Source organism: Mercenaria mercenaria, chromosome 18 (genome assembly GCF_021730395.1).
Source record: "Mercenaria mercenaria strain notata chromosome 18, MADL_Memer_1, whole genome shotgun sequence".
NCBI lineage: Eukaryota > Metazoa > Mollusca > Bivalvia > Venerida > Veneridae > Mercenaria > Mercenaria mercenaria.
Window position 1 is genome coordinate 21,694,259 of NC_069378.1, and position 13,153 is coordinate 21,707,411.

Here is a 13,153-nt window from a genome sequence, read left to right on the forward strand (position 1 = left end):
AAATGAAATATCATAAAAAACATTACGATAAGCGTTTGGAAGCGTGAAAATCAACCAAAAGAAATGATATTAGATTCAGTATGTTATTAAAAGTGTGCAGCACCTCTCGAGCACCGGCTAAGTAGTAAAAGAAACCGACTCTGCTATTAATTTGCTTGGTTCGTTCAATGTTTCCAAGTGATCTCTTTTTATAGTTTGTATTATGAAAATGCAGATCACAGCCAGCCTGAAAGTCTGATAATCTATTTACAAATTGTCCGTCATTCGTAACCACACATCCTACTGACGTCAACGGTAGAACAATCCCATCGCAACGTCTCAGCTGCTTCGTGTGACTCGGATTCTGATAACTGACAGAAGTAATGATTAACTTCATGATAGGAAATGTAGGGGGAAGTATGTTTCGATAAAGGTGAACAACAAATTTATCGGACCGAATTTTGAAAGTAACTAAGTTTTAGAACGCCTACAAATGTAGCTAGACATACAAATGTACGTATAAGTCTTCATTTTACGTCATGTAAATAATAATTGACTTATACATGTAAATCAGTATTATATCGATAATAATGTTCATTTGAAATTATTTTACGATTGTTTAAAGAAAAGAAACAGTTTTCATATATTTTCACAGATATACATTGTAAGCTTGTTTATCCCCGTTCTACAAAAGGACATTAACTTTGTAAATTTCAGAATGTGTTACTGTAATGTACATATGTCAATATCTAACAAACAAAAACAAGTTGGTGCCACTTCACAACAAGTCATCAGGAATTAAAGTATGGATAATTAACAGTTATGCATTAAAAACTGATTATAGCGTCCGTAACACTGAACGGCCCAAAGTCATAAGCGGAACGGATTACCACATGGACACGCCAAATCCATTCTTGAGGGTTCAAATAATCGGCCAGTGTTGCCAAGCATTCATAGATGTCAACTTACGACGACGGCAGAACGATTTTTAAGATGCTGTACGCTAGTAGAATTGGAGTGTTAACTGTTTAATGGTAACTTGTCTAATTAGGTCGGAAAAGCAATTTCATACATGAACACGCGGCTGCACTTTTTAGCATTAAATACTTCCACATAGCCAGAAAAAGATTTTACAGCTTTCAACTTAGTCCAATATAGTTTGAATGAAAAAAATGTTTGTTTGACAAAATGTTAATCTTATCAATTCATGAAATATGTTTTGTTCAGCTTTGCAAATATACGCCTCCGCATTTTACAGAGCAATGTTAAACAAGTTACAATTTAATTCAGTTCAAACGTTTAAAGTTAATGAATCAAGTACAATCGTAAATACAGATATTCTGCAGAAAACTATATTCTATCACAATTCGCATTTGTTGCTATAAGAACATATTACAAACAGTTTATATATATGAATCTTCGATAAAATATAATATATTTTACCCCATATTGTAACATGAGATATTATACTTCTAATACAAAGTCATTATGTAAAAATGATTCCATTTCCAAACGGTAGATTTAGTAAACAACAGTCCGCAAGTCTATTATAAGTGAAGGTGTCGTACTTACTTATGAACGTAGCCGTACAACACGTTTAGATCTTTATGAGCAATTCATTTTAGTTATGTTACATAAAGATATGACATTAAGTATGACATCGTACACAAGTTAAGAGCTTTATTTTATAATTCAAGAGCTTAATTTTATAATTCAAATGAATGAGCATTATGCACAGTCTGTGATGTAATAAGTTGAGCTTAAACCACACTTTGTTTCTACTGTATAAGATAGTTACTTATTTTTTTTTTCTAAAAACTTCCCTGAAAAAAAATTTGATAGATTAAATACATTAATTCCGTGAGGGCATCAATTGTCCACCTGCCATTTTTTTAGTATAGCTGTATTATATCAGTAGAACTGGAATAATTTTCACAACGATTATGTGTGAGTAAAAAGTAGGCTATTAGGTTTTGGTGGGTCTTTAATAACTTTCAAGTTAATCAGTCAGTAAAACATAATTACCAAAATTTTTCACATAAGGATTTCGATGCGATGTACAAAGCAGTAATTACTCGAGGGGCCCACTTCACACTTTTTCATAAATGTATTTTATATGCAATCCCGTAAGTCTAGTTTAATCAACAGCATTGGGAGCTTTCACAGTGCTTATCAATAAATTGTTGCAAAAAAGTATTAGAGAACATTTTACCTGCCCTAACGACTTTAAGAAATATTTTTAGTTCACAGCATTTAACATTATCTATATAACACTTAAGCAGAGTAAAATGTCTTATAAATTTATAGTGACTATTTCTGTGTGTGTATAAACATCAGCAAGAATATCCTTTGTATATAAACTCATAAGATCATTTGGAAGCATATCTCACATCCATGCAAAATAATAGCAAACACGGCGTGTTTCTGCTCATGAGAAGTAATTGTATGTACAAAAGCCTCATACCCCTAACACGCCTTCAGCAGAACGAAAATGAACACTGAATGAACTCTGAAAGAACTCATTGAGACTAAGAACGAGGGGGCTTTTTACGGCCGCATGAAACATGCAGTACCATTCACGCCCCTAGCGCTGAATTGAAAGGAATACTATAAAGTATGGCAAGCCTTTTGGTGTTACTTTAGTGATTATTATTTTAAATATCTAATAGTTCAAGCTGTAATTCATGTCACACACAAATTACGGCGTATTTTTAACAAACTCACATTACTGCAACTCAAAAAGACAGACAAAGGATTACTTAACATTGCTTGAATTTAGGTACACGAGGCTTAGCGCCACTGAAAGTATACTGTTTAAGCTACAAATGTGACAACACAACACCAACGTTTTAAATAACAGCAGCGTCATCTACATAAGCCGTTTGCCATATTCATTACCGACGGCCAAATAACTTTATATTTGAGAAAAACTAATATGAATACGAGCTTCTCTAGCGGTAGTCAGTCAGGCATCAAGTATCACAAAAAGATCACCTTGATATTTGTATTTATAATACATAATTATATGATGAATATACACATTGGAAAGATATTTTAGAAACAAATTATTTTAAATCTAAAGACGAGTCGTTTGTATGAAACAGTAGTGTAGAATAGTTAAATTTTCCTTTAAAGATACATCTTCTGTTGTGATCAGGAATAATTTGGAAGGTCTGATAAAAATGAAATTCGGAAAATAATTGTGTAGAGGAACTAATAGTTTTAAGCCTGCGGAATCATATGTGTACTACCTAAAACACTGTAAAATATGAAATGAGAAACGAAAACAAAGAAGAACAGAAATGCTTATTATGTTCGGACTAAGCTGTAGGTTCCATTAACATAATAAACAAAACAACCCAAAAAGTCTTCTATATGAAATAACGTATAGCGGATAACAAATAATTAGATGAAAACAGTTTGTTTAACATGTGTAATAAGCTCTAAATCTCTTTACACCAAACTAACAAATGACTGAAAAGAAAACTTACCAAATATTAATTAGATGCTTTTCATGAAACAGATTCATGCTAGACATATATTATTTAACACGGTTTTAATGTGATTTCTTTATGTGACTTACTTATACCAGGTTGGCAGAATCATGAAAAAAGAGGGCCAAGATGGCTCTAGGTCGCTCACCTGAGAAACACACCATAACGGTGTAAACATGTTTGACCTAGTGATTTCATGGAAACAAATATTCTGGCCAATTTTCATTAAGATTAGACCAAAAATGTGGTCTCTTGAGTTTAAACAAGTATTTTCTTAGACATGACTTAGTGACCTAGTTTTTGATCCCAGATGACCCATATTCAAACTTGACCTTTACTCAATCAATGCAATCATTCTGACCAAATTTCATGAAGGTCGGTTGAAAAATACAGTCTCTATCGCATACACAAGGTTTTCTTTGATTTGACCTAGTGACCTACTTTTAGACCCCAGATGACCCATATTCGAACTCGACCTAGATCTTATCAAGGCAATCATTCTGAACAAATTTTATGAAGACAAATTGAAAAATACAGTCTCTATCGCATCCACAAGGCTTTTATTTGATTTTACCTAGTGACCTAGGTTTTGACTACAGATAACCCATATTCAAAGTCGACCTAGATTTCATCAAGGTAATCATTCTGACATAATTTTATGAAGATCAATTGAAAAATACAGCTTCTATCGCATACACAAGGTTTTTCCTTGATTTGACCTAGTGACCTAGTTTTAGATCCCAGATAGCCCATATTCGAAATTTGACCTAGATTTTATCAAGGCAATCATTCCGACCAAATTTCATGAAGATCAATGAAAAAATACAGCTTCTATCGCATACACAAGGATTTTCTTTGATTTGACCTAGTGACCTATTTTTGACCCCAGATTACCCATATTCAAAGTCGACCTAGATTTCATCAAGACAATCATTCTGACTAAACTTCATGAAAATCAATTGAAAAATACAGTCTCTATTGCATACACAATGTTTTTCTTTGATTTGACCTAGTGACCTAGTTTTTAACCCCGAGATAACCCATTTTCGAACTTGGCCTAAACTTTATCAAGGCAATCATTCTGACCAAATTTCATGAAGATCAATTAAAAATACAGCCTCTATCGCATACACAAAGTTTTTCTTTGATTTGACCTAGTGACCTAGTTTTTTGCCCCAGATGATCCATTTTCAAAATTGGCCTAAATTTTATCAACGTTATCAGTTATGAGTTTACTTAAGTCTATCATCGTTGTTTTGTTTTATTGTTAAAAAAATAATCATTAAACATTGTATACAAATTTCATTCAAATCTGTCAAAATTTGGCAAAAATAAAAACAACAAAAAAGGTGTGGAGTTAGAATTGTTGTTCGGTATATTCTACCAGTATTTCCTTAGACTCAATGTCCTGTGGTAATATTTCTGTTGTTTGATACTTCAAACATATGTGAATAAGTGGTTCTTTCATGTAATTTCGAAGTAAAATATGACATGCTATTTATATGGAAATTTCGTATTACCCTAATAAAGGCAGCTACAGGTAATCCGAAGTGAGAAATTTCATGAAATTGCTTACTATATTGGCAAATGTTGAAATCTTTTCCAAAGTTCACAGTACTTTCATTGTCAGGAGAATGATTGCATTCCTTAAATATATCTTACAGAGAAACTTATCATTTACTTTTTACAAAAGAAAGACCTAGAGCAATTTTCTTCACAGTAAATGTCACGTATTGACATATGATTTCAAATAGGTGATATGAAACAGACTAAACTCAAGTTCAAAAATATGTAGAGCTTTGAAATTCATTATATACATGTGGAAGCTGGGTTTCTGTCTTATTTAATGTAAACTCATCCTAACAATATATGGTATAATATATAACGGTGCATAAAAATGTTTAAAATATTGAATATTTTATTACGCATAATGATAACATAAATGAAATAATATAGAAAAAATGGAAAAGTGGAAGAGTACACGTTGAACAACTTTTCTTTTCCGAAACTTGGTATTTTGCCAATATTTTAGCTGGGTTTAAGGCCACACCAACACAATTATAGGTCATATGGCGACTTTCAAGCTTTTGATGGTGGAGGAAGGTCAATGTGCCCCCCCCCCCCCACGGGTATTAGTTTAGACACGAGCGGGCACTTTTGTATATCCTCGATCTTACGCAACCTACTGGTTAGCTTCCTCACATTCACGTAATGTTGTCGTACAGTTTCTGATTCACACGTTGCAGAACCAGGCTATTTACTGCACTGTTCTCGTTTCTAAGTCTGAAAATAAACGTCAGTATTAACTTCAATATTGTTGAAAACTTTTCCATTATTTCAATTTGTTTTAGTCACGGGATGATTTTCAATGACTTTATATGAGTGAAAGTCTTCAAACAACCGACACAATTTATAGTAATTATTATTATTATTATTGTTGTTGTTTTTGTTATTATCAACGTTTTATCATTATAATCATTTTTATCCTCTTTTTTTTCATTACGATTATTATGATATGCTCCATTGTACCAAATGTTCTTTGAAAACGTTTTAGTCTTATCAGACAATATTCAGTCTTCCAGTTAAATGTGTTTTGTTATCGGCATTACTATATGCAGTGAATTCATCTTGAAACAGTAACTTTAAGTAGTGGAAATGTGTCCTGATACAAACATTTTTCTGTGTATCTGTCAAAAGCCAGTACTATATTTATGGCGTAATATTAGTTTGTCAAGCAAAATGGCACCTTTTTGCATGGTTTGTTTTAAATGATAAAATTGTAAAGACTCAGAACACTGATATATTTTACGTTCACGACAATTGCAATATTTCTTACAACCATTTATTGGTAGAAGATTTTCATAAAGCTTTTATACCATTGTAAACATTATCCGTGTTCCTGGTATTGCCGAGTCTCTCATAGTTATTGGTTTCGTTAGCCGCTTCTTGTGTTCCATTTGTTTGACCAACATCCTCATTATAATATGTGGGCATCTCAAAAGTCTTGTTTGAATCCTGACGTGACTTTAACTTCTTTGTAATATACCTGTAGTAAATAGGATAAACTATCACCTTTTGATTTGAAATCTGCTGAAAGAAGAATTTTTATGAAGTATAACATGTTTATATTAAGATAGATAAAATCTAATCTTATATAAATATGTTCCATGTTTGAATTCAAAGAAAGCAAATATCATCAAATATCAGTAATGAGAAAACTGTCAAGTAAGAAACTTATTGAAAGAAACGTACTAATATGCAGTAAGTACGAATGTAAAATATGCAAATGGAACAATTAAATTAAATTTTATGACATTTTCATAAACAATTTGCATGAAAAGTATATACAATATCGATCACTGAAAAGAGGTACTTAGGATATGGCTGATTTTGGCCCCCACTAAAATGGTGACATAGTATGTGCCATTTGTTTTACTACAGTGCACGTATTTATCACAATAATCATAAGAATCTACCAGGACCATTGTTTATGGAACATATTTGTTCGAATTATGTGCTAATTTGAAAGAAAACATTTGCGTAACGTGCGACATACTTAAAAAAATGGGACAAATGAAATATCATATGAATATATTAATGTCACAAACGTTTATTCAAAACAATTTGTAAACATACTTTTGTAAGATTACTCAAAAATGCATAAACTGAAAAAGAATTTCCAGAGAAACGGTCCTGACTAAACGAAATAACTGAAATCATGAATCTCAGAGTTCCATCAAAAGCAATATTTTATTCTTATATTTCTAATAACGTTTACAATTATATGAACGTGTTTCACAGGTTGAACAAATAAAAACAAAAATTTATAATGGCTTCAAATGTGGCGTATTTCTTACAAGTTGGCTGTGGATAGGTAAAAGCATGGTATTAGAATTTTTAAATATGTCTTGTTCTGTATTTCGATTTCAAAATATCTATACTTTACCGTCGCCTTAGTTTGTATAATGCAACTGTAGCAGCTACAATAGCTATAGACACTCCAATTCCCGAGAAAAAGCCTCCAATGAAACTCCTTTTGCAGTCACCATTTTCTTTACAGTCATACTGTGAAGATATTTGTGTTTGCTTTGTTGGTACTGCTGTGATATAAATGTTGCTTTTAAAACATTTTTCTCATTTCTTACGATAATTTGTATTTTCAAAAGAAAATAAAAGAAAAATAATTGTATGATATTGAGACATACAACACAGTGAGCCTTAATATCTTCTTCAAAGTAGTTACGTAATAGTTATAGTATGTGTGAGAGTGTGTTACCAGGATATATCAGAGTTAGAGGTACATTGAGGGTATTTGTATCTGCACATAACGTCGAGGCCGGTAGGCCGAGACAGATATGTGCAGAGATAAATACCTATATGTACCCCTAGCTCTGATATATCCTCGTAACACGAGCATTACATATTATAACTGTTTTATTGCATAGTTTTATCATTAAAATTTATATATTATTTTCATTTAAATTTGTTTATTATTATTTTTACACTTTTGATTCCCTTTCTGCGCTTCGCTGACTGAAACACGAGAAAATATGTTCCCCAGATAAAAGTATCCAACAGATTTCTGCACTGGTTTTAAATCTTTGCATTTCATTGGCCAAACATATTGTAAAACTGATTGTTTTGTTTGTAAAGAATAAAACAAAGGAAAAGAAACATTTGAGAAAACTTAGAATTTCATATATTTCGTGTATTTCTGAATTTGGCAATAACTAGCGAGTCTTTTAAACATTCTAGTTTATTTATTCTTTTACTTTATAAATGTAGGTGTTTGTGATACTTCTTTCTCTGTGAACTGTAAATCTGAGCTAAAATCATCTTTTCTTTGAAAGGAAAAAAATATATTCCCACGACAGGACCTGTCTACGGTAAGAGAAAAAGTGTTGCGCTATATATCGGAACAGTTTTACTGTGCTGATATATATCACAACAGTTTCTTTCTAATGAGACTCCGTGTTGATATATATCGTAACAGTTTTGTAAAATATCAGCACAGATTTTGTAGTAACAATGTGTGTTACCATGTTTAGCATACTGTAAAATCAAAGGAAAGTTGCCGCACTATGCGATAGGAAGAACTGTAGGCTAAGTTTATTGATACCTATGCAGAACAGCTTCCAGTATTAATAAATTTTCTGGAAGGAATCATTAAATATATAGTTAAGAAATGTTGTGTTGATATCTGTATCAAACATTCTCCAGATTTGATATACATTCTGTAAGGTATAAGAATATTATACTGTGTTATCAGTATAGCGTCTGTTGAATTATACATCACTTTTAAGAGTAGGATTTCAACCGACATGAATTATTGTTTTCAAATAAATTGTATTTTCGTTTGTTTATAATATAATAATTACCTTCAGATTTCAAAGTTGATTTGTTTGTATTTTCAGGTTTCACAGTTGCTTTGCTTGTAGCAGCAATTTTATCACATTTGTCTCCATTGTATCCGTCGTTACATCCATGTCTACATGCCCCGCTGCTTCTTTCGCATATTGGTGATAAACTGCTATCAATACAACCGCTAGAACAAGACTGATCACAAACAGGACCCCAGAAATTGTGTTCACATCCGTTCAAACAATATCCATCATTTAGTCTACACGTTTGTTTGCCTACTTCTGTGATACATGACGGATTGCAAGTCGTATTACAATTTACAGTGTAAAAATCACCTTTACACTGTTGACAAATGTCCCTATTACTTTTGTCACATGTCATACATTTATCTGAACACTGGTCAGAACATCTTTCACCCGTCCATCCAGCATTACAACTTCCTAAACATATTCCATCGTCATCACAATAAGAAGAACATTCTTGAGAACAGCCTGTTGTATTCGGTATGCATATACTACCATTAAATGTATATCCGTCAGGACAGTCTGTGCATACCAAAGCGTCATTTTGAACTCTGCACATACTGCAGTTTTGAATAACACAGTAACTTGAACAGTTTAATCCTAACGAACAACTAAGACAGTGGACAAAATCTTTTCCATTTGAATGATATTGAAACAAATGAAAACCGTCATTGCAAACGCGACACGTGCTTACATCATTACAATATCTACAATCTGACGGACATTTTTGACAGAGTGCCTGTGACTGTGTCTTGTACTCATAATACCCAGGTTTACATCCGTGCCTGCATTTACGTAAATCACAAAAACCACCCTCACAGTCACTACAATCTTGTCGGCATTGTGGGCCGTATAGTCCAGGCTTACACAGAATACAATAGTCAGTGTCATATTGGCATTCTTCGTTATGGCAATTGTTGTTACAGAAACTGGCACTGGTTGTCTGAACCCCATTTACCTGCTTTGCACGAAGTACAGTCATGATATCCGTTACAAATAGTGCAGTCTAATGGGCATGGAGAACAAAAGCCATTGGATAAAAATATGACGATTCACATTTCAAGCATGTTGAACCGGAACAGGAATTGCAACCAGCTGAACATTCTAAAGATAGATTTGAGTGTTTTTAAAATGAAGAACTTAATGACATTCATAAAGTGTAACAATTCAACGTATACATGTATATGGGTATGGTTTGAATTTCTGTCGTAACTTATGAGTTTATCATTTATATCACTGAAGATAAAACATGCTATTTTATTATTTGTTTTTCGCACTTTATCAAATTACACATTGAATATTTTCCTTTAATCAATATTTATCTACAGCATAATCTAAATTTATAAAAAATTGCTAAAATTATATTAGACAGTTGTATGAATCATTATTTTATTTAAACTCTTGAGCATGTCCAACATGTTTTACAAGTGTTTGTCTTTTGTCCTTTGAATCTCATCGCTGGTTTATAAACTCAAAACAAGCAATAAATTGACATTTGTAGTAAATTTTAACTCACCAGTCAGTACAGCATCTGTGAACAGTGTCAAAAATAATATCACAGTAACTTTACTTAAGGCGGGTGCAATTCTCTACAACATATAACTTAATGGACTTTGTCAACATCTTCTTTACTATATACATGTAACTACTAAGTAAACCATTTCATTATTATATAACATTACCAACAGACATAAACATTCGTGCAGTTTAAATTTTAAATCTACCTCTTTCAGTGAGCAAGATGGTTTGACCTAAATTACATTAACGATTTAAAGTAACTGTAAAATAAAGTTTGTTTATCTAATAACAACATCATATTTATACCTGTGCTACATCCAGATTATTGTATTTAAAACCATGATAAACTCAGAAGGAATCAGAAAGCCTTGAAAGCCTTTTGTAAACGCCACGATTATTGAACTAAGAAGCATTCACATAACGTTAGCCTTTATTATTTAAGACTTCCTTTTGGTATATGAATAGCATACAAGCGTTTCGATTGTACGCCTGAATTACTAGGGTAAATAGTTCTATTTTTAGAACATTACCTGACACCCACTCGCTTAATACTTTTACTTGTATTGATTCGTTATTTAGAAACAGTTTATGTTTCTTTTTTCCGACTAGTTGAGAGACGTTATACCTGCATTTACTGAATAGTTTCTGAATTAATGCTTATCATTTATGTTAATATTAAAATAAAGCATACTAGTTAACTGTAAGTTCATTGTGGAGAAGGTATTTCAGGCAGAGCTGGCATTGGGACCCTAAAATATTCTAATAATTACAAAATCCGTATTTAAGATCACTTTGTTGCAGCTACCCATCACCGTGTAGAGCAAATGATGCTAAATGAATGTGGAAAAGCGTCATACACAGACCGATAAACAGCGAATGGTAATAAAAATACAGGCATCCAAAGTAGTGTTTCATTTTGTAGAATATTTCCAGTACTGAGCAATATCCTTGTCTAGTCAGTTTTCAAATTTTCAAATTAGTTAGTGGATATATTGGTAATTGAATAACTGACAGATTTAACTACAAGTGTCATGTAAAACTGATCGATTTAAGATACAAATTAACATTTCGTTATTAATGCCCTGTCGTAACCATTTATTTCGGCATTCTGAAATGAAAGCTGCCATCAATTTTATACGTATTTACTTAATTATTCCTATCACATTTTACAGATTTAAATTTACGCCTAGTAATTCCTTTGATTTTTCCTTTGATCACAATGTATACATTTTTGGTGACATTCTGTAAATGAAACTAATAAGCCACAATGTACTAGTGGGAATGTTCATCTTTTTATATCAATTCCGTGTCATTTCAATAAACTGAAATTGGGTTGGACAGTGTTGTCAATAAGAAGGTTCGCTTTGCTGGTTATATTTATTCTCTTGCCATGACATAGATACATTTGGAGATGGCTTGTCTGAAAATGGATATTTAGTTTGCATTCATTACATTCTCAATTCTTTTAAGCTTATATTTTATTTTATGACATATTTCATGGGATATCATTACCTGGTCTTAGGATGTCAAACTAACTATGTCCTAAAATAGCGCATGCATGTCAGAAAAGAAAGATAAATGCTTATTAAGCTTTTAACTGAAAGTTTAAAATAAATGATTCTCTTATTTTAATTGTTATTTAAAGAATTTGGTTTTATATTTTCTCCAGCTGAAAACAACTTCTGCAGGTTTGGTGCTATTACGAATGCATAACCGTATATGGGCACCAATTGTATTACAACCGACAGGAATATCAAAAGAATGTAAGGACAAAAAATTATCCTGTCAAAGTCGCGATATAAATTGTTCTCACGGAATTGATGTCATATTTCAACTTTACTGAAATAAACTTGAGCACATAATAGACGAACATTGTCTATTTTGATACATTGCAAGCAACAATGATAACTTTAAATAAATGACTCTGCAGGTACTGCTGCAATTACAAAGATAGGCTGTGACTCCCATGTTGTAATAACGGGCACTTTGAAGTACTAGTATTGATTCTAAATTTGAAAATATGGCTACTCATGCGTTTTTCAAATTCGTATCGAATGGGATGAGTTACTAAGCATTTTTTCAAGCGAAAAGTATTTAGACAAATCAGCGTTTTCGAGTTACATTATTGCAATTGATATGAAAAGCTTTAGAATTGATTCTGCACCTAAAATGTCGCATCTACATAATATCTTCAACATATTTCACTACAAAAGATGGATAAACATAGAACAAGAAAAGTCACGTTCCATGAACGCAGCTCCGTTAAACTACAACCACCTAAATGTAATGTGTGCATGATAAACATAGAGTTTATCAATTTATGCATTGGACCATAGGTCCCTGAGCATACATGCAAACTTAAATATATATTTACAAATAGTTACAAATGTAAAGCATCAGTTGTAAGAACATGTTCTAAATATCAGTACCAAATTAACATTAGGAACTGTTATATACTATCATATACATATTCATTCATATATTATGTATTATGTATACAGCGTGAGGAAAGAGAGGTCTTATATACATATATACAAGCATACACAGACAAATTATCACATAGAGACAACGATAATGAAACGAACACATAAGGGAACACTGTTTAGTAACGTCTTGGACGTTTTGTTATCAGACATGATCTTGGTCCCGAGTCACTGGACTTTTCATACCACAAACCAATCGCTGACCACGAAATATAGCGTGATATCGAAAATTTCATGTTTTGAACTTTTGAAAAATTCGTTGTCCTAAGAGTCATATTTCATCTTCGCCTAAGTT

General features: G+C 32.3%; 2 protein-coding genes across 2 annotated transcripts in view; both read right to left on the reverse strand.

Moving 5' to 3' along the window:
• Nucleotides 1-13,153, reverse strand: part of LOC128546241 (receptor-type tyrosine-protein phosphatase kappa-like) — a 185,572-nt gene that overhangs the window by 32,324 nt on the left and 140,095 nt on the right. The window lies entirely within an intron of this gene.
• On the reverse strand, nucleotides 5,607-9,768 carry LOC123539062 (multiple epidermal growth factor-like domains protein 10). The gene is made up of 4 exons (XM_053530463.1): nucleotides 8,852-9,768; nucleotides 7,420-7,573; nucleotides 6,350-6,519; nucleotides 5,607-5,756 (listed from the first exon to the last, which is right to left on the reverse strand). Exons 1-4 carry the CDS (start codon nucleotides 9,414-9,416, stop codon nucleotides 5,731-5,733), a joined length of 915 nt encoding a protein of 304 aa, XP_053386438.1. The 5' UTR covers nucleotides 9,417-9,768; the 3' UTR covers nucleotides 5,607-5,730.